The sequence below is a fragment of the Pelodiscus sinensis genome, chromosome 9 (genome assembly GCF_052426305.1).
Source record: "Pelodiscus sinensis isolate ZL-2025 chromosome 9, ASM5242630v1, whole genome shotgun sequence".
NCBI lineage: Eukaryota > Metazoa > Chordata > Testudines > Trionychidae > Pelodiscus > Pelodiscus sinensis.
Window position 1 is genome coordinate 4,102,412 of NC_143060.1, and position 27,910 is coordinate 4,130,321.

At 46.8% G+C, this 27,910-nt stretch overlaps 1 protein-coding gene across 1 annotated transcript; it reads right to left on the reverse strand.

Moving 5' to 3' along the window:
• Positions 1-1,872: 1,872 nt before the first annotated feature.
• Positions 1,873-27,454, reverse strand: LOC102455463 (riboflavin-binding protein). Its single transcript, XM_006117326.4, has 7 exons — positions 27,299-27,454; positions 25,108-25,267; positions 24,186-24,285; positions 22,850-22,978; positions 11,084-11,195; positions 3,801-4,027; positions 1,873-2,296 (listed from the first exon to the last, which is right to left on the reverse strand). Exons 2-7 carry the CDS (start codon positions 25,247-25,249, stop codon positions 2,278-2,280), a joined length of 729 nt encoding a protein of 242 aa, XP_006117388.1. The 5' UTR covers positions 25,250-25,267; positions 27,299-27,454; the 3' UTR covers positions 1,873-2,277.
• Positions 27,455-27,910: the final 456 nt, after the last annotated feature.

The following is a 27,910-nucleotide window of genomic DNA, read 5'->3' on the forward strand; positions in this document are numbered from 1 at the left end:
CTATCATTATTAACCTCTATTAACATAACTATTAACAAAGTAAAAAAACCAGCAACTGATATAAGTTAGAATTTATGAAGTGTAAACAGATGACGGGGGAAGCTAAAAACAATCGGGGGAAAATTGGTGGCTGGCCAGGCTACAGTTAATCAGAAGGAATTTTTAAAGTATATTAGGAACAAAAGAAATCCTAGCAATTGTACAGACTCATTCCTGTCTGGAACGTCCCACGATGCTCTGGTTTAACTGGTACAATGTGGGGACCCTAAATTGGTTTCCTATTTGTTCGAAAGATAGTAGATGGGCATTCAACAATCTAAACCATTTTAAATTTCCTTCCTGCACGTTTTATTTTTCTTTATTTCACTTCTGACAGCTGTATTTGTCCTCCAGAAGAATACAGAGCTTCGGCACTTCATTACGATTATTTACACTCAAAATAATGGTAGTCATTTAATACACAGAACTGTGAAACTGGGAGGACTAGAATGAGTTTAACCATTTGCTTGCATGTTTCCTGCTGATGAATAACAGTGTGTTGTCCCTTTACCAGGAAGCTTACAGTGCCGTTTCGCAGCGTTCAAAAGCAGGGAAGAGAGGGGGTTGTTCAGACACAGCACACAATGGGTAGAGGAGGCAGTTCATGTGGGAGCGTGGGTCATGTACACCACACACTCCACATTTCTCTGAAAGCCCCCCATGGAAGCAGTGTTTTAAGGAGGGACATGAATGAAGGTGGCAGATGGGCAGAGGAGAATCATAGAATCACAGAATATTAGGACTGGAAGGAACTTTGAGAGGTCATCGAGTCCAATCCCCTGCCCTCATGGCAGGAGCCAGCACTGTCTAGACCATCCCTGATAGACATTTATTTAACCTGCTCTTAAATATCTCCAGAGATGGAGATTCCACAGCCTCCCTGGGCAATTTATTCCAGTGTTTAACCACCCTGACAGTTAGGAAGTTTTTCCTAATGTCCAACCTAAACCTCCCTCACTGCAGTTTAAGCCCATTGCTTCTTGTCCTATCCTGAAAGGCCAAGAAAAACATTTTTTCTCCTTCCTCCTTGTGACACCCTTTTAGATACCTGAAAACCACTATCATGTCCCCCCTCAGTCTTCTCTTTTCTAAATTAAACAAACCCAATTCTTTCAGCCTTCCTTCATAGCTCATGTCTTCTAGACCTTTAATCATTCTTGTTGCTCTTCTCTGGACGCTCTCCACATCTTCCTCTTGAGAAGAGGAAGGCTGTTCTAGGACTATGGGACAAGGTGGGGGTGGTGGAAGGCTGCATCTGTAGGAGTTGCCAGGGGGACTGGCCAGAAAAAAGGCAGTGCAAGGGAATGAGGAGAAAATGAGAGCTGAGATGTAGGCTGGAGGGTGGGAGAGATGCTGAAGTTTGCATAATACAGAAGGTGAAGGAAACTAGAGGGATGGGGGTGGGGATATAGAAAGAGACATGAGACGGTTAGAGAGAAAGGGGCATGTTTCCTGGGCATTTGGAACTCAGGTGAGCTAAGCAGGAAGGACAGAGAGCCACTGTTTGATGTAGTTCTGGTGGGATGCGTTCAAGGCCCAGATAAATGCCTCACCAGTTGAGATGGACATGGAAGGGCAGACTGCAGCAATTGTGGGAAAGAACATTTGGCAGGGGAGAGCTGCAATCCAAATTCACTCCCTCGCTACTGAAACATGCTGGCGAACCCATTTGGTCCAAAATGCAGACTTGGTAAAAAAAGGCTTCAAAATAATCAACTGCTGGGAGGAATGACTTCCTAATTCAAGAAACACGCAAAGTGGTGGGAAGCAGAAAGTGACCCGCTTAGCTGCACGACACCCGGAAAGTAACAAACAGTCAGAGGATAAGCAAGCTGGATTTTAAAAATGCTTCATTTTATTGCTAATAGGACCCCTGGCATTTTAAAAGCTATGGCCCAGATCTTCACCGGCTGTAGATCAGTAAACCTCTGATTCATACCAGCCATGAATCTGGCCCACCGAAGCCAAATCTTTCTTTGATTTACACTGGTGACATCCCTGCGATAGGTGACTTAGAACGACAGACAGCTCCATACCACTTTATTGGCATCAAAGGGTAATCCAGGGTAGAATTTGCTCCATCATTATCGGGATCACGTCCCCTTGCAATTAGTGCAGATTTTGGTTGAGCTTTGGCAATAGCGGCAGCGGTGCAGAATGGAAGCAGAACATTCTCTGTGACATCCTCGGGCATCATTCTGCTGATGGTCATGGAGGACTGGAACCGGGTCCCTTCTGTCACAGAATTTCAAACACCCTGTGGGGATTCATAAAGCTCAAGTTCATCCTTGCTAGTCACACCGCAAGATTTTTTTAATACTGACATTGTTTAAAGAAAAAGCTCACTAATACTGAACACAGAATCCTAGAACTCTAGAACTGGCAGGGTCCAACACAGTAGCCACTAGTGGCTGTTTGGCTGGTCGAGTGTGGCTAGTTGGTTCACAAAATTGTTTACGTTTTCAGAATAATGTGGTTAGATCGCTACAGCAGTAGCTACTACAGTGGCTACTGCTTCAGAACTGGTTGGACACCACGGCTCTAGACCACCCCAGAGGGCACATTTAGACTTGCTTTCACTTTTAAAAGAAGCTATGCAAATTCGCCACGAATGTGCATATCTTTTTCTGATCACTTTTTCGAAAGAGGTTCTTTCAAAAAAGTAGTCTAGACGCAGTTCTTTCAAGAAAAAACCCTTTTTTTGAAAGAACCGTGTAAACCTCATTTTTTTAGGAAAAACGGTTCTTTCGAAAAAGGTTTTTTCTCAAAAGAACCATACCTAGACTACTTTCTTTTTCAAAAGAACCTCTTTCAAAAAAGCGATCAGAAGAAGATATGCAAATTCACGCCAAATTTGCATAGCTTCTTTCAAAAGTGAAAGCAAGTCTAGACGTGCCCTGACAGGTGTCTGTCTAGCCTGCTCTTAAATAACTCCAGTGATGAGATTCCACAACCTCCCTAGGCAATTTATTCTAATGTTTAATCACCCTGACAGGCAGGAAGTTTTCCCTAATGTCTAACCTATTCCTCCCTTGCTGCAATTTAAACCCATTGCTTCTTGTCTGATCACCAGAGGCCACGGAGAACAATTTTCCCCCCTCCCTCCTCGTAACACCCTTTTAGGTACTTGACGAGTACCTGGGCTTGTCGAGGATTTGAACTCAGGACCTCACACACACAAAGCAAGAATCAGATTGAGACAAGCAGCATGTTTTGTTACTTGTCTAATCATCTCTATATACAGTTTAGTACAATATAATTTAGTCCCCCCATGTGCGTGTCTGTATATAATAAACTCTCATTTTGCACCAACATCTTGTTGAGAAATTACGTTTTCATTTATCAATAGTCAGTCCCCATTGGCCTTCCCCTGAATGTAAAACTCCAGCTTGGTCCAGGCAGGGTTCAGCACGTTTGTAATCCCGGAGCTGCTGTTACATATTAAAGATTTCTTCTCCACTGATATACATGAAGGGCATGATTTTCCAGAGGGCCCGACTCCTCCCAACGCCACTGGAAATTAGTGGCAGCTGCCGGACCTTTGAAAAAAATCAAGCTATTGGCAAGCTGCGCGGTGGTTTCGCAATGCAGACAAAATTCAGATAAGGATTCGGGTGAGCAACTGCCATTTGAGTTAATTTCTTGTGACCGAAGCCAGTGATCTCCCAAATTTAAAACCACTGGGCAGCCTGACATGACATGATGAACCCCACTGCCCCCAGCATCAGAACTTCCTGTAACATCCCTCCGCCAGTACTCACTCCACCCCTTCCTCTTCCTTCCGGAGCTCAATCTTGCGCAGTTTGCGTCGGCAGGCCCGCTCCTCGCTGCTGCTCACGCTGGAGCTCTCCTCCGAGCTTTCGGAAGTTAAGTACCTGATGGCCACCGCATCCGTCTCGTTCATTTGCAAGCAGAGGCAGGAGGAGTCGCTCACCTTGAACGAGTCCCCCCACATGCTCTGGCACAAGTCAGTCCCATTTGCATACACCTAGTTGTCAAACAAAACGGATTAAATTAAAAAAAAAAAAAGCTTCACCCATCAGAAACACCTGGTGCTAATTCACTGTTGTCCTCAGACATTTCTACCAATGTAAAGGGGATCTAAAGCATAACCAGATCAGATTGGCAGCGTTGTAGACCCCCGTAGCACTGTGGCAAATCACTGTGCAAGGTGCAAGGCAAAGGTGCATTTTCCAATGTTTCCCTTGCTTCCAAAGTTGTTTTCATATGCTGGTGCAACAGATGAAAGCCACCACGGGTGTGAGATCAACTTGACTCCACATGGCATGCAACATGGCAGGACAGCCTGACATGTATTTGTTTGAGTGACCTTTGTATCAGACAGAGTTCTCTTTGTCGGCAGAATGGAGCAGTGGAGCAATTTGCAGCTCTCTGGCATTCCACCATGGTCAATGTACGTACGTCGTGGCCACTCAGGTCTTCACACACAGAGAATACCTACAGGCGGAGCTCGGAATGCCCGTCCCCTGCTTGTCGGGAGGCCAAGTGAAGGCAAAGAGCCAACTCATAACCCGTCCTCCCTCAAAGTGAGCCCCCCCGCAAGGGAACATGCCGAGCTCTGGGAAATTTCAGCTGCCCGTGCCACTTTTAAGTGAACCTTTCCTATATCTTGGTTTGGACCAAAATCCTATTGGGAAGCACTATCTACATAAGAGCGGCCAGACTGGGTCAGACCAAAGGTCCATCCAGCCCAGCAACCTGTCTGCCCACAGTGGCCAATGCCAGGTGCCCCAGAGGGAGGGAATCGAACAGGTAATGATCAAGCCTCTCTCTCCTGCCATCCATCTCCACCCTCTGTCAAACAGAGGCTGGGGACACCATTCCTTAGAGATCTATAGTGACCTTTCTGACCACATTGCAAATAAACGTCTTGGGAGCTGTGTTTATGTCATGCTGACCTGCTGCTGCCCTCCGAGCCTGGATTGAAATAAAGATTCTTATCTTATTGGTTGGAGAAGCTAAGAACAGGTACCCATTAGGTCAGTGGAGTTGGCAGGTCATGTACTTTAGCAAAGCCAGAAAGGGGCCATCTCTGTTTTCTCTCTCTGCACTTTGTCCTGCACATATTTACTGTTGCTTTGCAATATCTTCTGTTCAAATGATTGCAAGAGAGACTTTGATACCCTGCAAAAGAAAGCTGACGAAGGGCTTGGCATATGCATGAAAGCGGGTGAAGCAGGCTTGGGAGTAAGAGGAGGGAAGTTTTGGTTGGTGATTGAAATGGGACTGGGTTGGGTTCTCGTTCTGACTGTATCACCGACTCCTGCAACTGTGGTGTAGTCACTAAGGGTGTGTCTAGACTACATCCCTCTTTCGACGGAGGGATGTAAATGAGACACTTCGAAATTGCAAATGAAGCCGGGATTTGAATTTCCCACCCTTCATTTGCGTAATCACATCATGGCGCTCTTTCTAAAAAGCGCTCTTTCGAAAGTGAAACCGCCATCTAGGCGCAGTTCTTTCGAAAATAGAAGCCTTTTTCGAAAGGCTTTACAGGATCTTTCAAAAAAGGCTTCTATTTTTGAAAGAACTGCATCTAGACTGCGGTTTCACTTTCGAAAGAGCGCCATGACGCAATTATGCAAATGAAGCGTGGGAAATTCAAATCCCGGCTTCATTTGCAATTTCGAAGTGTCTCATTTACATCCCTCTGTCGAAAGAGGGATGTAGTCTAGACGTACCCTAAGCCTGCCTGCACATCCCTTTGTTAGTGTAAAACATCTCACAGGGGTGCTGTCACTCACTCAGTGCTTGTAAAACGTTTTACGACTCCCGACGGACATTGCTATCGATAGCCAAAATATTATTATTAGTGCTTAGGTGCAATGGGAAACCGAGACGACAATGACCTATTCAATGGCCTGTTGTGATGCAGACGCCCAGAGCACTGTAATTGGTAATGGAAGTCACAAGTGTGCATTGAAGGTAGCAGAGTCCTTGCCCCTAAACATCTGTTCCAATAAATATGCTGAGTTTGGCAATTTGATCCCAGGAGTGTTGCAAATTCTGCCGCGTGCGGCAGCTTTCTGAGTTACCATTGTCCTATGTGCGTGTCCCTACCATAAAGAGGGTCATTTCTCAGGGCTCTTCAGGTGAAGGGTGCTAGAACTCCAAAATATTTACGATTGTTATTTTTAGGCTACACCTGCAGGCCCAGTTATGGGGGAGTAGGGGGTGGGAACATGACATCAATTAGTTGCATCTTCCCCCAGTCGCTGGAGTGGACTCTCTCCTAAAGAAGCTGGCTCTTTCTTTGCTCCTATAGAGGGCTTCGTTCACAGGAGATCTGTGATACGCAGGACAGACTCGATTCATTCATAATGGTCTCTTCTGACCTGGCCATCTGTGAATAACACAGCCTGCTTTCCAAATAGCCCTCCGAACCTCTGCACTGCAATGCTGCAACGGGGCAGCCGGGAGCTGGCTTTCTGCAAGGGGCAGTCGCTGGAGGTGCCATGCCTGTGGAGTGCAAAGGTAGGCAGGAGGCCCTCTGACTATCTTCTCTATTTCTGTCCCTTTCGGTGGCTTACGGCTTATTCCTGGGTGTTTCCTTGCTTCCTGCTGGTCAATTTGGGAGCAAGTAAAATCTGTAAATATGCATTTCTGCATGCTGGGGGTGGGCAATCATTTTTGCAAGGGGCCCCACTTCACAAATTTTGATTCGTGGTCCTGGGCTGGCTCTGCCCCAGGAAGGGGCGGGCCCAGTGCGGAAGGGGCGGGGCCTTAGGCAGAAAGGGGAGGTTGCCTTTAGGTGCTGTGCACCCCTGGTGGCAGGAGGGAACCGCCCGCTGCTTTGAACAGCGAATGACCTGGCGCACTTCCCTGGCCCTGGGTCTCAACTGGCCTGAGGCTGAGGGTGCGGCAGGGTGGGATGCAGGCCGGATCAAATGGCTTGGCAGGCTGTATCCAGCCCACGGGCCGTATCTTGCCCACCCCTGCTGTATTCCCTTGTGAAAGGGACATTGCTAGATTGGACCCTGTGCCCAACAGACCCTGGCTCGCTCATTCACGCTTGCCTACTGATGCAATTCAGATCTTGCTGCTGTTGCTGCAGGATATGCAGTACACTGTAGTGCACAAGCGCTGACAGAGCCTACCAGTCCTCACCCTGACCTAGGCTTTTAACCTCTCCATGCCTGGGGCTATATTCTACTTGTGGTCTTTGCTCTAAGCTCCTTTTGGTGAGTGTTGGGCATGCGGAACAGTGACAGAACATGGCTCATACATTTCCAGATAGCCTGTGTAAAACCGGCAGGGCTCCACTCTGCATTTTTGATCTGCAGCGTGAGTTCTAAATACTCCTTCCCGCTATTCCTATGCCAAATGCCTGGCTGCTGATTGCTTCCCCATATGGATTAAGGGCACTGGAGGAAATAAAGCATCTGTCTGCACTGCCATGGGGAACTCTGCCTTGTGGAGATCAGCACTTCACTCGCTCCACGCGCAAACCAAATCTGACTTTTTCAGCGTTTCATTTTAACCCGGGAAGCATGTTCTTTAAAATGGGCTGCACACGGCTTTGAGGGGTGCTGGCTGTCCCCATGTAAACAGACCAAATACCAAGAGTTTGAACGATTTACTGTGTTAACGTGCTCAGGAACAGGAGGAAGAGAGAGAGAGAGAGATGACATGATAATTCTATCGGGCAGAGGCTGTTATTAAACATAACGGGCCTTGCACCTTGTAAATACAAGCGTAAAGCATAACTGTTGTGATGGTGTAGCATGATAAACCCATTTTCTACCACTGTTGATGAGCACAGCAGGTCTAGGCCATCGAGAATTAGATCCCTGAACTTTTGAACTTAGTGTATTTTTATATGACAGTGTAAATTTCCACTCCTCGGCTCCTCCCATATTTGTCGAACATAGAAAAAGTCTCTTCAAATCTATCAGTTAATTAGATGATTCACTTTGTTCTTTAACCAAAAGCCGGAATAACCATTATCATGCGTCTTTCTTGCCATTTCATTAAAATTGTAATAAATTGTGCACATGCATGTGCATGCACGCACACACACACACACACACACACACACACACACAGATTGGGCTAAAGCAACCTTAAATCTCCTAGCTAAGAGGGGCTACAGTGGGGGTACTGCTGCAGCTGGACCAGAATGGGTCACGGTTTCATTTAAACTTGAATGGGAAGTTATCTGAGCAAGGTGTCTGGCAGAGAAAGGGAAAAGAACCGAACTGCATGTTTTGAGAGACATTTTAAATCAGATGGAGAACTGGTCTGGATAAAATAATCAACCTGACTCTTCCCCTATGACTTAGTCCCAAACTTGTCCGTTAAAAAACACAGACTGCGCTAATTAGCCACCCAATTCTCCTCCATTGCCTGCATTCATCTAGGGCTGAATTGCTGAAGTACCAAAAACTGTTCCTGGAGCAGCCCAATGAGAGAGCCTCTTCTCCTGAGATTTCCAGTCCAATTCTGAGCAGCCTGTGAGTACGGACCAGTCAGAAAAGCTCCCAGTCCACACCTGCACTTTAGCATGCTGATCACAATGGAAATGAACTCTGGAATCTTTTGAGCTTCACTTGTCATCTAGGTCGCATTTGCCTGAACATCCATGTTTGCGTGTGTTTTATCAGTAAGCCAGTGTTTTCCGGCGGTACAGGCATATACACTGTATCAGTAAGCTAGTCATGGCCAGAACGGTGTACCAGAAAGATACAGCTGTAATCCTGCTGGAGAGGAGGGGCAGGCTGGGGGGGTCTTCTGCTCCTTTTCCCGCTGGGAGAGGCAGCTGGGAAAGGAGCAGAAGGCTGGCAGCTCCCCTGGCACTCACCTGTACATACGCCCCCAGATTCGCCTCCCTACCTCCGTCCTCCTGCCATTGCTGGATACACAGGCGGAGGAGACACAGCTCCGAGAAGGACGGGGGCAGGGCTACGGGCTCTCTTTTCCCTGCTGTGGTTCCCAGGAGAACCCTGCTCCAAAGTGTCCAGCCCAGCAGGAGAAGAGAGGATGCTCCCCGCCAAGCTACCCAGGAAGGCCCATGGGGAAGGGATGGGGAACACGGGGCCTGGGCTGGGGGTAGGACAGTGAGGAGTAGGGATGTCACAGTATAACCGTTTCAATGGTTAACTGATAATCATGGGCTTACTGGGTACCATTAAGTCTTACAGGCAGGCTCCTGGCCCCGCTCCTAGGGAGCCGGGTGCCACCCCACGCTGCTCGCTCTGTATCAGAGGCAGCAGTTGGCACTGTGGGAGTGGGGCCAGCCGCATCCGGTCCCGGGAGCCGGCTGCGCTGCGGGCTCTGCAGTATAAGCTTTATGCCATAGAGCCCGCAGCATGTAACGGAGGGGGAGTTACATGGGGGGTCCCGTGGCGAGGTCACTTGCTCCCCTTAGCTGGTGCCCCCCCATACCAGTAAGAAATGGATTTAACTTGCCCCTCGTGTTTGATATCCCCAAAGCTGCTCCATCAGCTGGGACAGATGGCACTTGAATCTGTTAAGCTGGAGTCCCCGTATATTGGAGAGAGAAGGCAGGGGAGGTCAGACAAGAGCTCTCCAACAGAAGCTGGTTCAATAAAAAATATTTACGTCTCACCTGCCTTGTCTCGAGAATATTCTTGCAGCTTTTAGCGTCAAATGAAATGATTCCTGCCATGGAAATGAAAGAGGAGCAGCAGAGAGCTTCCTTTGGAGAAGCCTCTTCCTGACTCTCTTTCGAATCATCACGAGCCGTATTTGGGGATAACCCGGCTAGCCAGGGGGGAAGCTGTGCATTCGACTTACAAATTGCAATGTCGGGTCTGAGCTGATAAGGCGTCTGGATTTGCTGCCTGGTCTTCCCTGCAGGTGGGTTATATTTTCTTTAAAAAAGTGAATTTAGGGCCAGTGAAAGGGGAGAAAAGATTTCTGCTGATCGCCAGAACAGGGACAGAAAATGAGCAGGAACCAGATTTAATTCTCAGAAGGGAGCTTAGAGCCAATTTTCTGGGGGTGCTATTCCAGGGGTGGGCAATAAGTGGCTGAGTAGCTCCTGGTGGGCCGTTAGGTGCTTTATTTACCTGTGCACTCACAGGTACGACTGTTCGCAGCTCCCATTGGCTATGAATCGCTGTTACCAGCCAATGGGAGCTGCGGGAAGCGGTACAGACTGGGACACTGCTTCCTGCAGCTCCCATTGGCTGGACGAGGGGCTGCTTAACCTCTTCACTTTTTAAACCCAAATTAACATCCCCAACACAAGACAAATCAAACTCCTGAAAGGGGCACAGTAGTTTGGAAAGGGTGAGAGTCACTGATCTAGACCAGTACCCCCTTTTTAAAAAATAAATAAATTGTAAGTACCCCCAGTACCTACAGTTTTCAGTGACACAAAACTTTTTTCTACCATTGCAACACATTTGTTTAAGCAACTTAATCATAGCTGGGTGGGCAATGGCATTTTTGGATGTAAAATGTACAAAAATAATAAAACGCCATAAAACTTAAAACAAAAATTCAGTTTTCTCCAAATTTCAGTTGTGTTGACGTAACCCTCAGACTTCTCTTAAGTACCGCTGAGGGGACTTGTACCACTGGTTGAGAAACACTGATCTAGACAATTATCAGAGGGGTAGCCGTGTTAGTCTGAATCTGCAAAAGCGGTGAGGAGTCCTGTGGCACCTTAGAGCCTAACTGAAGTGTAGGAGCATAAGCTTTCGTGGGCAAAGACCCACTTCGTCAGATGCATGCATCTGACGAAGTGGGTCTTTGCCCACGAAAGCTTATGCTCCTACACTTCAGTTAGTCTATAAGGTGCCTCTGATCTAGACAATGCGACGGTTAGAACATCAGTGGCACCATAACGTAGTCTCCTCCTTGCAATTCTACCTCACCCATGGTGAGAAATTACAAAAAAGAAGAAGTCTGGTAGAGACAAAACCTGGAATGGTTGAAGTCCAAGCCAATTTACCTGTTGAACTTTGTTCCCCCACGACTTTTACGATGGTTAATCCCACAGGAAGTAGCGCTCCCTGTCTCCTAATTCTCATATTCATAGTAGGATCTCTCTCACCTTATCGTAGGAGATGCATTCGTTCTTACAGTGGTTCTCTCCATTTTCATCCCATTCCCAATCTGTCAGCCAGTTGTGGACACAGGTGAGGTCGCTTTTACATGCCTCATACCTGCAGGAAGGTTAGCAGGGAACAGAAAGTAACATTAGTTTCCTCCTGGTTATTCAGAGAGGTCTCTGGATTACATGGAGGTCTCACAAAGAAGGACGCATGGATTCTGTGCTGACATAGCTCCTTTCATTCAGTGATCACAAAGACACACATCTTTTATCTCCTTTTTACAGTAGGGAAACTGAGGCATAGACCACTGATCCAGACTTTCTACTCTCTTACACCCAGCATCTGCAAGGACCCAGCCTTGGACAGCAGCAGCCAGGACAGCTCCAATGGTGGGCAGGCACCCCAAGGACAAACTACCATCAGAGAGAAGAGGGGGGAAAAAGACGCTAATCATGCCAGCTTGAAGGGCACTGTAAAAAGTCTGGAGAGTTTCAGACTGCCAGGTGCTGGGACCAGACAAGGGGGATGGATCACTCCACAACGGCTCTGTTCTGTTTATTTCCTCTGAAGCTGCTGGTGCCAGCCACTGAGAGAAGAAGGGATACTGGGCTAGAGGGAGCATTGGTCTCACCTAGCGTGGCCATTCTTAACTTCTATAGAAAAGTGGGGGGGGAACCATTCACAAGCAGCTAAATAAGATCCTATCAAAACAGTTCATGAGCCACAGGGTTCACTATTTCTAGGAGACAGAAGAGAGGTATGTTATGGTTTGATAGGAACGTTTTAAATGACAATTAAATAAAAAAGCAAGTAAATTATTTGTAAAGATCAAGTATTGTAAACTGTTAGCTCATATGAGGAAACAGTAATTCCTTCCTCTCCTATTGCTTGGTCTATTCACCTAGGCTATGTCTAGACTGCCCCTTCTTGCGGGAGAAAACGTGCAAATGAGGCGAAGTGTGGAATATCGCCGTGCATCATTTGAATAATTAATGAGGCTACGTTTTTGTGCAAGAGGCTTTTGCGCAAGAGCCATTCTTCCTGAAAAAAAGAGGAAGAACGGCTCTTGTGCAAGAGGTGGTTTTTTTGCGTAAAGCCTCTTGCGCAAAAACAGAGCCTTATTAAGCATGCAAATGAGGCGTGGCGATATTTCACGCTTCACCTCATTTGCATTTTTTTTTGCGCAAGAGAGGGCAGTCTAAACATAGCCCAAGGGTACGTCTACACTGCCACACTATTTTGAAATAACTAGTGCTATTCTGAAATAACTTTTAGTCGGCGTCTACACAGCAGGCAGTTATTTTGAAATAGTGTCAAAATACTGTCAAGCTGGAGAACTTCTTACTCCGACTCCTGTAACCCTCATTGTACGAGGAGTAAGGGAAGTCGGAGGAAGAGTGCTCTGTTTCGAAATAAGTGCTGTGTAAATGCTCCCTATTTCGAAATATGCTATGCAATTGACATAGCTCAATTTGCGTAGCTTATTTGGAGTTAAGCCCTGCAGTGTAGATTGGGCCTTATCTCCCTTACGGCCCAGATCTTGCAAACACCCACCACATAGGGTTGCCAGCTCCGACAGACGCTATTCTGGGAGACTTTCCCCAACACGATATAACGTCATTTTCTTAACATACCCTATTCAAATCTCCCAGGTTGCTTTCGATAGTCACTGGGAGATAGATACACATTCTGGGAGACTTCAGGCCAATCCTGAAGTGTTGGTAACCCTTACACCAGTGTACCTGTGTGTGTGTGAGGCCTGGTCTGCACAACATACTTAGATCAACTTAAACTCTGCAAATGTTCACAGACGTCACTTGCCCACTACACGGAATTAATAGCTCCACCTCCGCAAGAGGCGTAGCGCTTAGGTCGATGTATTAGATCAATGCAGCAGCAATGCAGACACTGTTGTTTATGACATCGTGAAGACCAGGACTTTAACAAGGTTCAAAAAAGAACTAGATACATTCATGGAGGTTAGGTCCATCAATGGCTATGGGCCAGGATGGGTAGGAACGGTGTCCCTACCCCAGGGGTGGGCAAAAGGGCCTCCCCAGGCTGAATCCGGCCCAGCAAGCGGGTGGATCCGGCCCGCGAAGGCCTTACTGCTCCTCTGCCCCCAGGACAATTAAGGCCTGCGGGCAGGGGAGCGCCTGAAGCCTTCTCCGCTCTGCCCCCGCCCTGCGAGCAGCGCGGTAGGAGGCTTCCGGCGCTCCCCCGCCTGGGGGCTGGGGAACATGCCAAGCCTCTTCCAGGGCATGGGTGCCTAGTGGGAAGGGGGGGCAAAGAGGCTCCCCCACCCCCAGACCAATCATAGTCTGGGGGTGGGGTAGCCCCGCCCCTTCCCATTTAGGCTCCACCCCTTCCTGTTTACTTTCTGGGGTGGCCACCAGGGCAAAAATTATTGCCCACCCCTGCCCTAGCCTCTGTTTGTCAGAGGCTCGGAATGGGTGACCGGGGAGGGATCACTTGTGGATTTCCTGTTCTGTTCACTCCCTCTGGGCTCCTGGAATTGATCATTGTCAGCAGACAGGACACTGGGCTAGATGGGCTTTTGGTCTGACCCAGTCTGGCCATTCTGATGTACGTTGACTGTGGCTGCCTCTCAGAAGTCATCCCACAAGGACAGTTAAAACGGTGCCAGTGAGGTCACAAGGAGCATAGTGTGGACACGCAGAAGCGATTTAATTTCTCTGGTGGCGATACTCAGATGTAATTTAGGTTGATTTAAATTTGTAGGGTATAATTGCCCTGAGTAGTGTCAAAGATTTCATGGAATTACTCATATGGCTACCACCAAGAGTTCAAAAAAACAAAACTGAGATTGGCTTAAAATCATGCCCAGTTTTTAAACGAAGTCTTTTTTTTTAAATTTGCTTTCTGTTTTTGAACCTTCAAGGTACGCTCAGGTTCTGTTTTCAAGCTTTTCTTTGCAACCATGAAACTTATTTTTTTTTTAAATGAAAGCTGAGAGTCTCACGTAGTCACATGTTCCAGAAGCTGGGGCAAGACTGAAAATCAAATTGCAAAAGTTGGCATTGGTATACACACAAAGTTAAGCCCTAGACCGAAAGGTCTTTAGGGCAAGGACTGTAGCTACTAATCATAGAATACTAGGACTGGAAGGGACCTCGAGAGGTCATGAATTTGTACAGCACCTCTCACAATGAGGCTGCAACCCTCACTAGGATTTTCGGAGCTGGAGTATTATAAATAATGAGAACAACAACATATGCACATCCAAATGCAGCCCTTAGTCTTTGAAAGCTTAGGAGTGACCAAAGCTACTTTTTACTTGTTTTCTATGCTATGTATATGCCACAAGCTGAAATACTTTTGTCTCACGTTTTCACATTCGGGTAGTTTTTCACAGGCAGGCTTTTGTAATGCAGGAACCATAGAGCATTTCTGGAGCGGACTTTTAATACCAGGAATGCTGCTCAATTGTGATACAATGACATGTTACACTTGAAATTATATGAGTTCAGCTTTTCCAGGGTCACCTTCTTGAACTCGCAGCAGAACAATTTAAGAAACATGTTGTCCAAAGTCCTGCGTTACTTATTTATATCACAAGATTCTCTCTCTCCATTTTGAAAAGGGACTCAACTCTCTTTCCATCACACCCCCTTGTGGGTATAAGAGCAAGAACAGATGGAGAATAGACAAGATCCAGACTGATCAATAACTGGTTGTGAGACTGGGATATTCCCCAGCAATGTCCCCCCTAATTTTTTCCATCCATGCGCAGAACAAATTTTGTTATATGCACCAAGGTATGTGCAGATGTGCACCACCAACGGAAACATATGCTGCCGGCTGTGGGAGGCGGTGGGTGCTCTACTAATCAGCTGGGAGGCATGTGAATCTCTTCCGGGTGGCCGCCTACGTGCTCAGCTTACAGGGAACACTGGTCCCCAGCCTGCCCCCATGTGAGTCTGGTACTGTTGGGAGAACAGGTCAAAGACCAGCCAGATCTTATGATCCAGCCTTAATATGCCACTGACAGGCAGGCGTGGTCACAGTACCATTGTGCTGCTGCGTCTGGCTCTGGCTCCGGTATCGGCATTTAGGCTCCCATTCAGCACATGCTTAAACACTTCCCGCTCCCATAAAGCACTTACAAACCTGTGCTGAACAGGGGGCTAGATGCTGCATGTTTAGTTTCCCCAGGAACCTGAATTGATCACTGTTTGTATTTAGCATGTATAATAGGCCTCAACTGGAGCACTGTGTCCAGTTCTGGGCATCGCATTTCAAGAAGGATGTGGAGAAATTGGAGAGGGTCCAGAGAAGAGCAACAAGAATGATGAAAGGTCTAGAGAACATGAGCTATGAGGGAAGGCTGAAAGAACTAGGTTTGTTTAGTTTAAAAAAGAGAAGACTGAGGGGGGACATGAGAGCCATTTTCAGGTATCTCAAAGGGTGTCATAAGGAGGAGGGAGAAAACTTGTTCTCCTTGGCCTCTGAGGATAGAACAAGAAGCAATGGGCTTAAACTGCAGCAAGGGAGGTTTAGGTTGGACATTAGGGAAAAGTTCCTAACAGTCAGGGTTGTTAAACACTGGAATAAATTGCCCAGGGAGGTTGTGGAATCCCCATATCTGGAGATATTTAAGAGCAGGTTAGATAAATGTCTATCAGGGATGGTCTAGACAGTATTTGGTCCTGCCATGAGGGCAGGGGACTGGACTCGATGACCTCTCTAGGTCCCTTCCAGTCCTAGTATTCTATGATTCTAGTAACGTGCAGGGTCCTCCAATCCAGATCATTGCCCCATTGTGCTGAGTGCAAAACAAATGTGGAGGAGGAATGATGCAAGATCATGACATGCAGGATTTCCTGCTGCCCCGAAACCCATGCGTGGCTCCTGGAGACATTAAAAACAGCCTGTGAAAAACACAGAAGCAACCTTGAAAGCCCCTCACAGCAGCCTGCAGACACCCTCAGGTGATGGCCACACTCCAGCTCAAGTCAAAGTCAATTATGTTGCTCAGGGGTGTGAATTAGCCACCCGAGGAGTGACATAATTTGTGCCAATTTAAGACCTGGCATGGAAAATACAGCCACTGCTCATGGGGGCCACAAGAAATCTGATGAGGTTCAGCAAGGACAAGTGTAGAGTCCTGCACTTGGGACGGAAGAATCCCAAGCATTGTTACAGGCTGGGGACCAACCAGTTAAGTAGTAGTTCTGCAGAAAAGGACCTGGGGGTTACAGTGGATGAGAAGCTGGATATGAGTCAACAGTGTGCCCTTGTAGCCAAGAAGGCTAATGGCATATTAGGTTGCATTAAGAGGAGCATTCCCAGCAGATCCAGAGATGTCATTATTCCCCTTTATTCAGCTCTGGTGAGGCCACATCTGGAGTATTGTGTCCAGTTCTGGACCCCCCACTACAAAAAGGATGCGGACGCATTGGAGAGGGTCCAGCGGAGGGCAACCAAAATGATTAGGGGGCTGGAGCATATGACTTATGAGGAGAGGCTGAGGGACTTGGTCTGTTTAGTCTGCAGAAGTGAAGAGTGAGGGGGGATTTGAGAGCAGCCTTCAACTTCCTGAAGGGAGGTTCCAAAGAGGATGGAGAGAGGCTGTTCTCAGTAGTGACAGATGGCAGAACAAGGAGCAATGGGCTCAAGTTGTGGTGGGAGAGGTCCAGGTTGGATATTAGGAAAAACTATTTCACTAGGAGGGTAGTGAAGCACTGGGACGGGTTCCCTAGGGAAGTAGTGGAATCTCCATCCCTAGAGGTGTTTAAGTCTCGGCTTGACAAAGCCCTGGCCGGGTTGATTTAGTTGGGATTGGTCCTGCCTAGAGCAGGGGGCTGGACTTGATGCCTCCTGAGGTCTCTTCCAATTCTATGGTTCTATGAATAGGTAAACTGACGGAACAGTTCTCTCCCGTCGGCTTAGCAGTGGTCCCCAACCATTTAAGGTTGCCGGGCACCGGGGGCGTGGCCGTTTGTCCGCCGGGAGGGTGGGCCCCCCCCATAGCCGCATGCCCGGGGGCGAGACCCCCCCAAGGGCCACGCGCCCAGGGCCGGCACCCCCCCGAAGCGCCGTGCGCCCAGGGCTGGCGCCACCCCCCCAAGCGCCGTGCGCCCCCCCCTCCAAGCGCCGCACGCCCGGGGCCGGCGCTCCCCCCATGCGCCGTGTGCCCAAAGCACGGGCAGCCAATCCGTGGCGCTCCTGGGGCTGGCGCTCACCGTGCGCCTCGTGCCCGGGGCCAGGCCAGCCCCGAGCACTTGGCGGGTGCACAGAAATGCCCCTGCGGGCGCCATGTCACCCGCGGGCACCGTGTTGGGGACCACTGGCTTAGAGCATCGACATTGGAGAGCTTATAGCCACACAGAGGCATCAGGGCAACCACACTGCTGTGAACTCTCTAATGCAGCCTTAGCCTAAGAAAGCTCTGCTTTTATTGCCCTGCTACATATTTGCACTTGGAAGCGAATTCTCCTTTGATTGTTCAAAGTTATTTTTCAGAGTGAATGTCTCCCCCTCAGCCAGGCAGGAGCCCATGTGGCAGAGGGGTCGGAAAGGAAGCTGCCCTCGGGGCTCTTCACAGCTCATAGGGACTCTGAAAGAGAGCAATGTTTCATGCTGGTGGAGCAGGAAATCCTCAGATAATAGGAAGAAAGGGGAAGGCCCCAGGCCAGGCAGATGAATTTCTTCCAAATGAAGTCACTGCTCTCTCCGAAGCGGAGGCACATTTCTGGCCACAAAGGCAGCATGCAGCCGGCACAGTCATAGCCACGGGAGAAAGTAGGTCAATTCTCCCGCAGCGCTGAGGCATGCTAAAGGGTCTCCCATGTGTGCAAAGGCGACTTTGGAATATCCGGGAGAGGGGCAATTTTGTTCAAAGTACATTTCTAACCTAGAGAAAATGGGAATGACCCTGAAAGGTGCAAGATACCCAGCCATGCATATAACATACTGTGTCATTTGCATAGCACTGTATCCATGCAAGAGGTATAGGATACAGGTGGAGTAACAACTGAGTAGGATGCATAGGAAACGGGACAGAAAGTCAGACTGCAAAGAGGTAAGGGAGAGCCCTCGCCTGGAACAACTCACAGACGTAATCAGCGGTGGCCCGTCAATACAGGCGAACTAGGCGGTCGCCTAGGGTGCCAAGATAAACGGCTGTTGAGGGCTTTGGAGGCAGGGGCGCCGATCGTGTGTTTCACCTAGAGTGCCAGTTGCCGGCAGCTCGTCCAGGGCCGCTCCTGGACATAATACATACACTCCCAGACCAAAGCGGCCTTTTTTTCAAGGTACAAAACATGATTTACCAGGGGGTTCTGTTTATATTCCGCTAAACCACACAAGGAAAACTGGAGTGCTTTGTAACGTCATCACAGGCTTCATTCTCATTTACACAAAAGCTGCCTTCCATCACCAGGCAGCAGACCAGGGGCCTTAAAACAGGCATAAATAACATGTGTGACGTGTCTTTTCTTCCACCATTATGCTCTCCTTTAGTTTTACATAACAGACGGATCATGATTCTTTGTGGGACTGATTGGATTGTATCAGGTTTATTCTAGTTTTCAGTGGCACATCATATTGTCTATTATGAGCCTGGTCCAAAGTCTAGTGATATCCAAGAGAAAGACTCCAAAGCCCAGACCCTCAAGTGTATGGTACCTAAGGTCTATTTCAAGTAGATTTAGGTGCCTGGGCCAAATTGATCACAATGGGCTTTGGATCATGCCCTGAAATAGACTGGGTTGGGCAACAGAGTAGAAGTTATCTCCTATTGATCGGATCACTCTTCTTGGGCTATATCTACACTGCCGGCTTTTACTGGCAGAGAGTATGCAAATTAAGTGCTGATCAGCATTTTGTCACCCTTCATTTGCATAATCTATTCGAGCCGTTTTTGCACAAGGGGTTTTTGTGCAAAAACAAGCCGTGTGGACGTTTCCTTTTTGCGCAAGATCCTTATGCCTTTCCTTGTGCCTCTTTTGCACAAAAAGGAAAACTCCACACTGTTTGTTTTTGTGCAAAAATGGCTCGAATAGATTATGCAAATGAAGCGCGACAAAATGCTAATCCACGCTTCATTTGCATACTGTCTGCTGGCAAAAGCCGGCAGTGTAGACAAAGCCTTGGAGTCCTTTCCATGGTATTCTTGTCTACTTCTGCATCACATTTAAGCTCCTTGCCAGCCCTTATCAAAAGCTACGTAACTCTCCCTCATCCCTACCGTTCCTATTGCACGACGCTTCCTTGCTCCGGGACTGATCCTGCCCACGGCTGCTCATTCATCAGCTCTTTGTGTAACACCCTCCCCCCCCCGGCTCTTTTCTGCGCTGCGTCTTCTGCAGACTCGTCACCCTCCTCTGCTCCTCCCACGAGACCCTGCTCTCTCCTCACGCCAGTGCCTCCTGCGGCCCCACTTTTGCCATTCCGCCATTGTGAACCACAGTGAGGTGCGCAGAGCATACCAACGGTAGAGAAAAGCGATGCTCTTTCCTCTCCCCCCTAAGCCCTGTCCGCGTAGCCAGCTGGCTGTCCTTGGGGTTGGGGCAAGGTTGTTCTCTCTTACCAGCCTGCAAAGAGCCAGGCATGTACTGGGCATCGCCATCAATAATAAGGCAGCGATTCCTATAAATACCGGATATGAGAGAGGGCCCCCCTGGCCTGCTGACAGGACTTCCAGGCCCCTGGACACCACGACAGTGGGGCCCCTCACTCTCTCCCTTGGAAGGAGCTGGAGCCACCCACCTCCCCACCCAGAGAAACCCCAAGCACCACCCTTCAATAAGAGAGCCCTCAGCTCGGTCACTGCCCCATACCCTACCTGCCTGGTGGTTCCCCTTCACCCTCCTTTCCCTCTCTGCTCCCCCCCCGACTCCCTCAGCCCAGCTCTGCCCCCAAAGTGGTCCTGTGCCCCCCCCCTCCCCAAGCTCCTTTCTCTCATCCATCCTTGTCTACCCTGGCCTGTACCTCTCTGCTCTTTTGCCTTCTCAGCCTGGTTCCCCTCCCTGCAGTCCCTACCGGCTCCCTCCTCTTCCCCACCTGGCTCTCCCCGGCCGTTCCCAGCCCAGCTCTCCCCTCCCCACTCACTCTGCCGCCCTTCCCCCGGCCCTGCCACTCTACAGACCTGCGGGAGGGTTCCAAGCGGCAGGGGGCTCCGGCCCCCCTCCCACCTTGCGGCTCCTCGGATCTGGGCTCCGGGCTCTCAGGCAGCTGTTGCTATGCTGCTACAGCCATGCTATTTGAAAGGACCAGGTCAGGGATGCTGCAGCCACGCAGCAGCCCTGGGCCCCCTTAATTCCAGTGGGCCCCCGTGCAATTGCCTCTTTTGCCCCCTTTCTTGGTGGGTCGGGGCCCAACCTGGCGTCTATTATTCAAACACCTTCACCTTTTGGCGGTGGTCGGTTAGGAGTTGAATGCAGAGATCTGAGCCTCTCCAGTCAAGTTAAAGGTCTCGGTCCCTATCTCTCAGATTCAAAAACCTGGAGCCAGCCTATCCAAAAGAGATGGTGGAAAGCTCCAGGATTAAACCATGGGCTGCTCCTCTGGCAAAATGGAATTTTCTACCACAGGCTAAAAGTTGTCAGTGGGACACAGGAGGGAACTTTATCTTTCTTTGACCTGCCTTCTCCAGCTCAGACATGGAGCAGAGAGGACATTTAAAAACCACCTCATCCCGTGTGCCAACAGCTACGTGGATGAAACAGAGCAATCGCTGTGCTCTCGAATCAATTCACCCAGGAAAACAATAAGATTGAAAACACCACATCAAGCCCAGGTGGACACTTTGAACAAAGCGATCAGCCTGTACCTGACCTATCGGTCCCCATTCTCAAAGGAAACCTGCCCAACACCCCCAAAAGACAAGCCTGGGAGTTTAAGTTCTTGACTTTTCTAGACACTATAAATCATGGACTGAACAGAGATCGAGGGGGAGCTGGAACAATTTTTATAATGGGGGTCCCGAGAGCTATTGAACCAAACTGTAAAGCTTGTTTATAATAAAATCCGCTTCAGTCCGGGGGGTTGGCAGCTCCCCCACCATTTCGAGTTCCAACATCTATGATAAGATACTGGATTTATGGCTTATTACAACAATCAATAATCTACTAAACCTACCCCCAGCTCTCCCCACCCCCATCTTGCCTACTATGACTGGACACTTCATCTTGCATGCTCCCTTGAAAGGTGTTAACTAGGCTAAATAATCTGTCCCATCTAGAGTTCAGCTGTGATATTCCGAGTACATCTCCCAGACTTGAGGAGCTTGAAAGTTCGTCTCTTTCACCAACAGTATCTTTCACCAACAGTTTCCAATAATTATAATAGATACGGTCTGTCCCAGTGCGTCTCTCATCAATGCGAATGGAAGACAGGGCTCTCGGTCCTCAGACTGATCTGAGCAACTCAGCCATTATTTGAATGACACTTCAGATCATTTTGCTAGTGAAGCCAAATTTCTCTAATTACAATGCACAAGCCTAAAACTTAATAGCAAAGAAAACAGATCCAATGAATTTTTCAAGCTCGTTATTCTAACGTAGCTGTTTCAAGCACCAAGGTTTCATGATTAAGGATTTACATTTCACAACTATCTATATCTATACATAGATGCTGAAGCTGGATCACTGGTGTCGAAGCAAAGACTTCACTCAGTTTACGCAGCTAAACAGACAGTTTTATTGGCCAATAAAGCAAAGTGAGCTAAACGTGGTCCCAGCAAAGCCGGGCCCAGTGAAGCTACCTAATACAATCAATCCTAGTATCTTTATACCCTTGACCAGACAGCCTGACATCAGGGCATCCAATTACAAAAGTCATCTATTAAGCTAGGAAAAATAAAGCCTTGTCAATAAGATGGCGGACAGGTACGAGGGAGTACCTCTCCTATCTAAACCAGCCCATTTAACACATTCCAATAGCACATCTGTCTTGGCCTGGAACATGGGGTAATAAAAAGTTCACTCTAGTCTACGTGCAAAGGCAAAAAGCTGAAATGGTTTCTGTTATACAAGATGGCTTCTAGCTAAACCTAAAATGGTATCTACACTGGGAAAAAAAATCAGGATTCTTAGTTCTCTAGGGGGATACAAAATGTCTAGATTTAATGGTTTGCAAGAAGCTATTGGGCTGAAAACTCTCCCACCTTGCATCTCACAAAGTCATTTTTACTGGCTGTTTTTATTTGAGTTGTATTTGGGGGAAGAAACATTTAAATATTTTGGGTCATTATCATTTTTATTAATTTGTGGCTATTTGAAAACTGTTCTGAAATATGGAGTACTAAAACCAGCTACCATAGAGATGGATTCGTAGAGAGAAAGTACTTGAAGAGGCAAAAGGTTAAAAATAAATTAATTGTATTACATAAATGAATTTACGTTAGTTTATCCCATGATCTCTTAATAGATACACAAAGAAAATAATTTTATGGAGATCACAGGCACAAATTTAGAGAACTTATGTGATTATGCTGCTTACATATTTGTATTCCAAACCCATTGTACAAACTGGCTTTATACTAAACTTGATGTCACTGTGTATGGGCCATGCTGATTATGTTATTATTGACAGGGTAATAACATCAAAGGGGAGTAATGAGAGGTGTAGGGGGAAAAAAAAGAGAAGTTGATCAAAAGCAGGGAGATAAATGATGTAGAGTGATATCAAATTTTGTTGCCATTTATTTGGGAAGGTCATTATTTGCTCATTTGTGCCTGCCTCTTAAAGGTATCTCAAATATAATTATAAATATGAACAATGTAAAGTATTAAACCTACCAGTCATCACAGAAGTTTTGGCACAAAGGAACTAACTTAATACCAGAAGTGTAGTTGGGATTGATCCAGTGAGCGGCATGCGGGGAGCACCGGTAAAAGCACTCGATTTTCTTCATGTACTCTTCGCACCTACATTGAGTGAGAAAAACAACAATTACATCTGCCTCTCACCATCCAAGATTATAGTCCACAATTCCCCACAGATTTTACAGGACACATCCCTATATGGAGCAGTTTAAACCCATCCTCTCGCCTTATTTCTGTATAGATTCGAAACTCTTCCTTCAACGTTGGTCAAAAATTCTGCCTGTGTAATTACTGGAACTGGACAAATCATGCAAAAAAGTTTACCAATATTCACTCATTTTTTCAATGAATGATTGGTCACATTTTGGGCTCTTGTACTTGCTTTCTGTGAATAGCTGAGCCACTGAATTTTTGCTGGCAAGAAATGGCCAAGTTCAAGGCAATAATAAAATCTAGCATCAAACCACAACATAAAGCTTTGTTTCTGTGTTACAGTCTTGTGATTTCACCAGTATATAGATGTTCCCACAGTCCCGCTGAAGTTACTGAAAAACCACCTATTATAGTTGTGCTCCTGGGAGACACAGGCATTAGCTATTCATTTGCAAATTCATTTTTGCTTAAATGTTTTGCACTTTCATTCTTTTATTTGCGTCGCCGTTTCACAACTCAAAATCTAGCGAAGAACTACAAGCCACAATTAAGAACATATTCTGTATACCGTAGTTACACAACTCGCAAGACTACAAGAATTTTTCTCGTTATTTGCAAGTTTCCTTTCTGGCGTCCCTTTTACATTTTTTTAAAGTCTTTTAATCTAATTTATCTGTTTGGTTTTTTTAAAATGGTTACATTTTAGATTAAATGGTAAATCTCATCTGTTTTGCACTGCTGCAGCAGTACACAGCAGGCACGGTTGTAAATGGATCTTAACCAGCCAGTTAAACCAGGTTTATTACTGGTTTGCATTGCCAGATTGTACACCAGAGAGAGCATGCCCGGGAATCTGGTTCTATTTTTGTTAAAGCAGGTCTTAAGAGACTCATCACTCCCTTTGTGAAATGGCAGCAGCTCTTCTGCATATATGCAGTGTGTGTAAGGCTCCATTGGGTTTTGTATGAGGAGAGAAGCAACAGAGAGGATCTGAGAAGAAGGGGCCAAAATGGGGGAAGTCGCACAAGGCAGCATATCCAGGAAAATCTATGGCATTTCCATCAGAAATCCCAGGGGAAGTTAATGTTGGCAGTTTCAGCAATGTACGGGATAGTCCTATTGCATCAGGACACACACAATATCAAACCTGACTTACGATTTACTGAGTTCCCCGCATCTGTCCCAGGAGCTGTGGCTCACTTTAATGACTGGGGAATGAGCCAGTTGCTCGGTGAAATTTGCATAGCAACAAGAAGCTGTTGGAAATCAAACAAAAGACACTACAGTCAGGGTTTACTTTCACACTCAAAATCGGGAAAACTCAACATTGAGAATGAATCTCATTTTGGCGCACACTCCAAAATGGTAACAACGAGGGCGGAAGACTCTCTTGGGTCTGATTTTGGAAATGATAATGTGGCCGCTGATTAAGTGGGACTGAACTTGTATCAACAGTGTTTTGTGAGAATGTGCTTCAGTCAGTGTCAGGTAGCTAAGTGGTGTTTAACCAGCTGTCATGTGCTGGGAGAGTGAAATTTCTGACCTCCAGCCTTTGAATACAAAAGTTACCTAATAAAGAAGAAAAAAGGAGGACATGCAGTGAATATCGGCTTTATTCTTATATCCGGCACAGCATTTTAATGTTCTACATTTTCTGATGGGCCTTTACTTTTAATCAGATCAGAAAGTTAATTAGGACAATAATTCGTGCACTGGTAAATCACAATCAAGATGATTATGTTGTGCTTATTCACATCAGACCCAAACCGTCCCTGTGGTAAGCTTAACTAAAAGGAGTTACAACAGAATGAGATCTGGAACATAAATTTTTGAAGTTTAGTTCTTGAAGCCAGTAAGAGTCTTGCAACCAGACTCAAGAGAGCAGTCTCTGGCCCTACATTTGGCACTGGATGTAGTGAGGAACAAGCCAATAAAAGTTGCTTTTCAAACAAAACTCCTACTGTAAATACTGCACAATGTTAAAGTCATTCAAAGTGTGCTAGGGACTGCGAGCGGACGCAAAGGTCAGCTTTTCAGCTCATCTGGACATTCCCTGCCAAAGATTCAACAGCTCTTACATTCAGAGTACAGCGTGCATTCGTGCATGTCCGGCTCAGGGCTTGGTCTAGGCTTGTGCGTCTCTCCCTCCAGACATCTATCCCTTTTGCAGGTAGATGTTGCTAAGAGAGCAAGAAACAGGACTGCAACAGACTTGAACATCTTCTTTCTGCACTTGCCCTGGAAGGGAAGAAGACAGTTTGGCTAGATCCTTCCCCTCCGGGGACAATCTGGTATGAAATTTCTGCTCAGTTATAACACTCAAAGGAAGGACTGGTTAGAAAAGGAGAAAAACAGAAAAGCACGAAGCAAAGATGAACAGACAAGTATTTATACATCTATTTGCCCCCTTTCTCTTTCGCAATATCTTCATCTGATTAAAAGCCAAGATTTAAGGCAAGAGGGACAAACAAACAAAAGGAAGTTTTTCTTTGCTCAGTGCATAGTCAGCCTGTGGAACTCCTTGCCAGAGGATGTGGTGAAGGCTAGCACTTTAACAGGGTTCAAAAAAGAGCTAGATAGATTCATGGAGGTTAGGTCCATCAATGGTTATTAGCCAGGATGGGTAGGAATGGTGTCCCTAGCCTCTGTTTGTCTGGAAATGGGTGACAGGGGAGGGATCACATGAGGATTACCTGTTGTGGTCCCTCCCTCTAGGGCATCTGGTATTGGCTACTGTCGGCAGACAGGATACTGGGCTAGATGGACCGTTGGTCTGACCCAGTCTGGCCGTTCTGATGTTCTTATGACAAATGACCAAATGATCAAGAACTGAACCTTAAGACAGTTTTAGATTCCTAGGAACAGACACCCCATCATATTACATCAGGCTAGAAGCCTGCCTGGCACCATAGCTTATTTAGGACAGTGGCTGGCACTAGCTGCTTTAGAGGGAGGTAGAATAATACTAATAATGCCTATTTCTTATGCAGCACTTTTCATCGCTAGATCTCAAAGCACTTCATCCTCACAAGACCACTGGGAGACAGGGAAGCATTTTACAGTTGGGAACAGCAGCACACAGAGACAAAGTGACTTACTCAAGGTCCACCGTCTCTATACACTCATTATTGTGTATAACTCTATCCTGTCCCCTCTTACTGGTCTCCTCATACTGAATAGTCCTAATCTTTTCAGTCTACTTTCACAAGGAAGTTTTTTCAGACCAATCATTCTTGCTGCTCGTTTCTAACTCCTGGATATTTCTGCTCTGCCCTTTTCAGACAGAGTGGGTAGGACGGAGAGTGATATTTCAGGAAAGGCCAGAACACTGATTTATATAATAGAATCATAATACGTACAGTATTGTTTTTCTTCTAGTCCTTGTGCATCCCAACATTTTGGTTTGCTTTTCTGACCTCTGGTGCACCCGGAGCCTAGATTCTCACTGAACAACCCACACTGATGACTACGGGCGACGTTTTTCAATGACTGGGACCCTAATTCTCTAATTTCCTAAGTCATTTTTTAAAGTGCTACTTACTACCTAAGTCCCTCCGGCTTGCTTAGTATTTTACCCCAGGTCTTTTTCTTGAGTTTTACAGCTAATTTACAACCCCCAAAAGTATACCAACTAGGCAAAATAAAAAAAAACATGGACAGCAAAATAGCTAATTAAAAAAAAAGGAATACATCATTTTAGGTCTCCTAGAAATCCATTGTTGTAAATTTATTATGGTGCAACTCCAATGACTTCACCGGCTTTACAGCTTGGATAAATCATTCCCAGGTTTCTGTTGCGCCCTGTACAAAGTATGCTTTTCATACAGTTACAGGGGAATGCGTACCAATGAACATTAAGACAATGAACCCGGACTGGTGTAAACTGGTGTTGCCTCCTGGACTTTAGTAGGGCTTTGCTGATTTACAAAAGTGGAGGATTTGGCCCTGATATTTTCTGCATCTTCTACAGATGATGAGTCCAGAAATAAAAGATACAGATAGCTGCCTGAGAGCAAAATTTCCCCAAAATGCATTTCAGTGAACTATTCATGTAAATCTAGAATCTTCTACATAAACCACATCGTCATTATTTGTGCATATTATGAAACATAACCTGCAATCCTTCGGGAAAACTCCCCATGCACTTCATTGGAGAGTTTTGCCTGAGTAAGGACTGCAGGATCAGCCCCTATACTACCTCCCAGCATGAAGAAAACAAAACAAGAGGAAAAGAAAGCGGTCTCTGCAATTCGACTGCTGTTTGCTCACCTCCTCTGCTGTCTCTCTGATTGTCGTCTCCTCCCAAAAGTGGAAAATACGCACACTCTCCTCTCTCTTTATATCATCTGGTATCAGTGCCCCAGGGTTTGTTTGCCCTGGGAGAGCTCCTTGACCCTTTGGAAAGCTCACAGGTTTATCTCAGGGGCACACACAATAGTTACACAAACTGACCTGCACATAATACTCAGTTATTGTTTGCAGATCACTAACGGTGATCAAGAAAATACCGGTATGATAGAAAAAAGTAAGCAAAAAACCCAGGACAAAAAGCAACTCTCCTCCCCACTAAAATTCACCCACAGTTCTAGAAGGGACAGAAACTTTTCTTGCCTGATAGTATGAACCAATATTTGACTAATGGGGACTTGGAAAAAATATCCTCTGTGAGCAGGTTATTCCCGGTCTACCTCCTGCAGTGTTTCTTGCATCTTCCTTCGAAGCATCTGATGCTAGCTATTGCTGGGCCAGGACTACGCTACTGGGGAAAGTCGCCCTAAGATTCGCATCTCCAGCTGTGAGAATAGCGTAGCTGGAGTCAACATACCCAGCGCAGGGACCACACACCAGTGAAAAGTAAAAAACACTCCCCCCCCCCCAAAA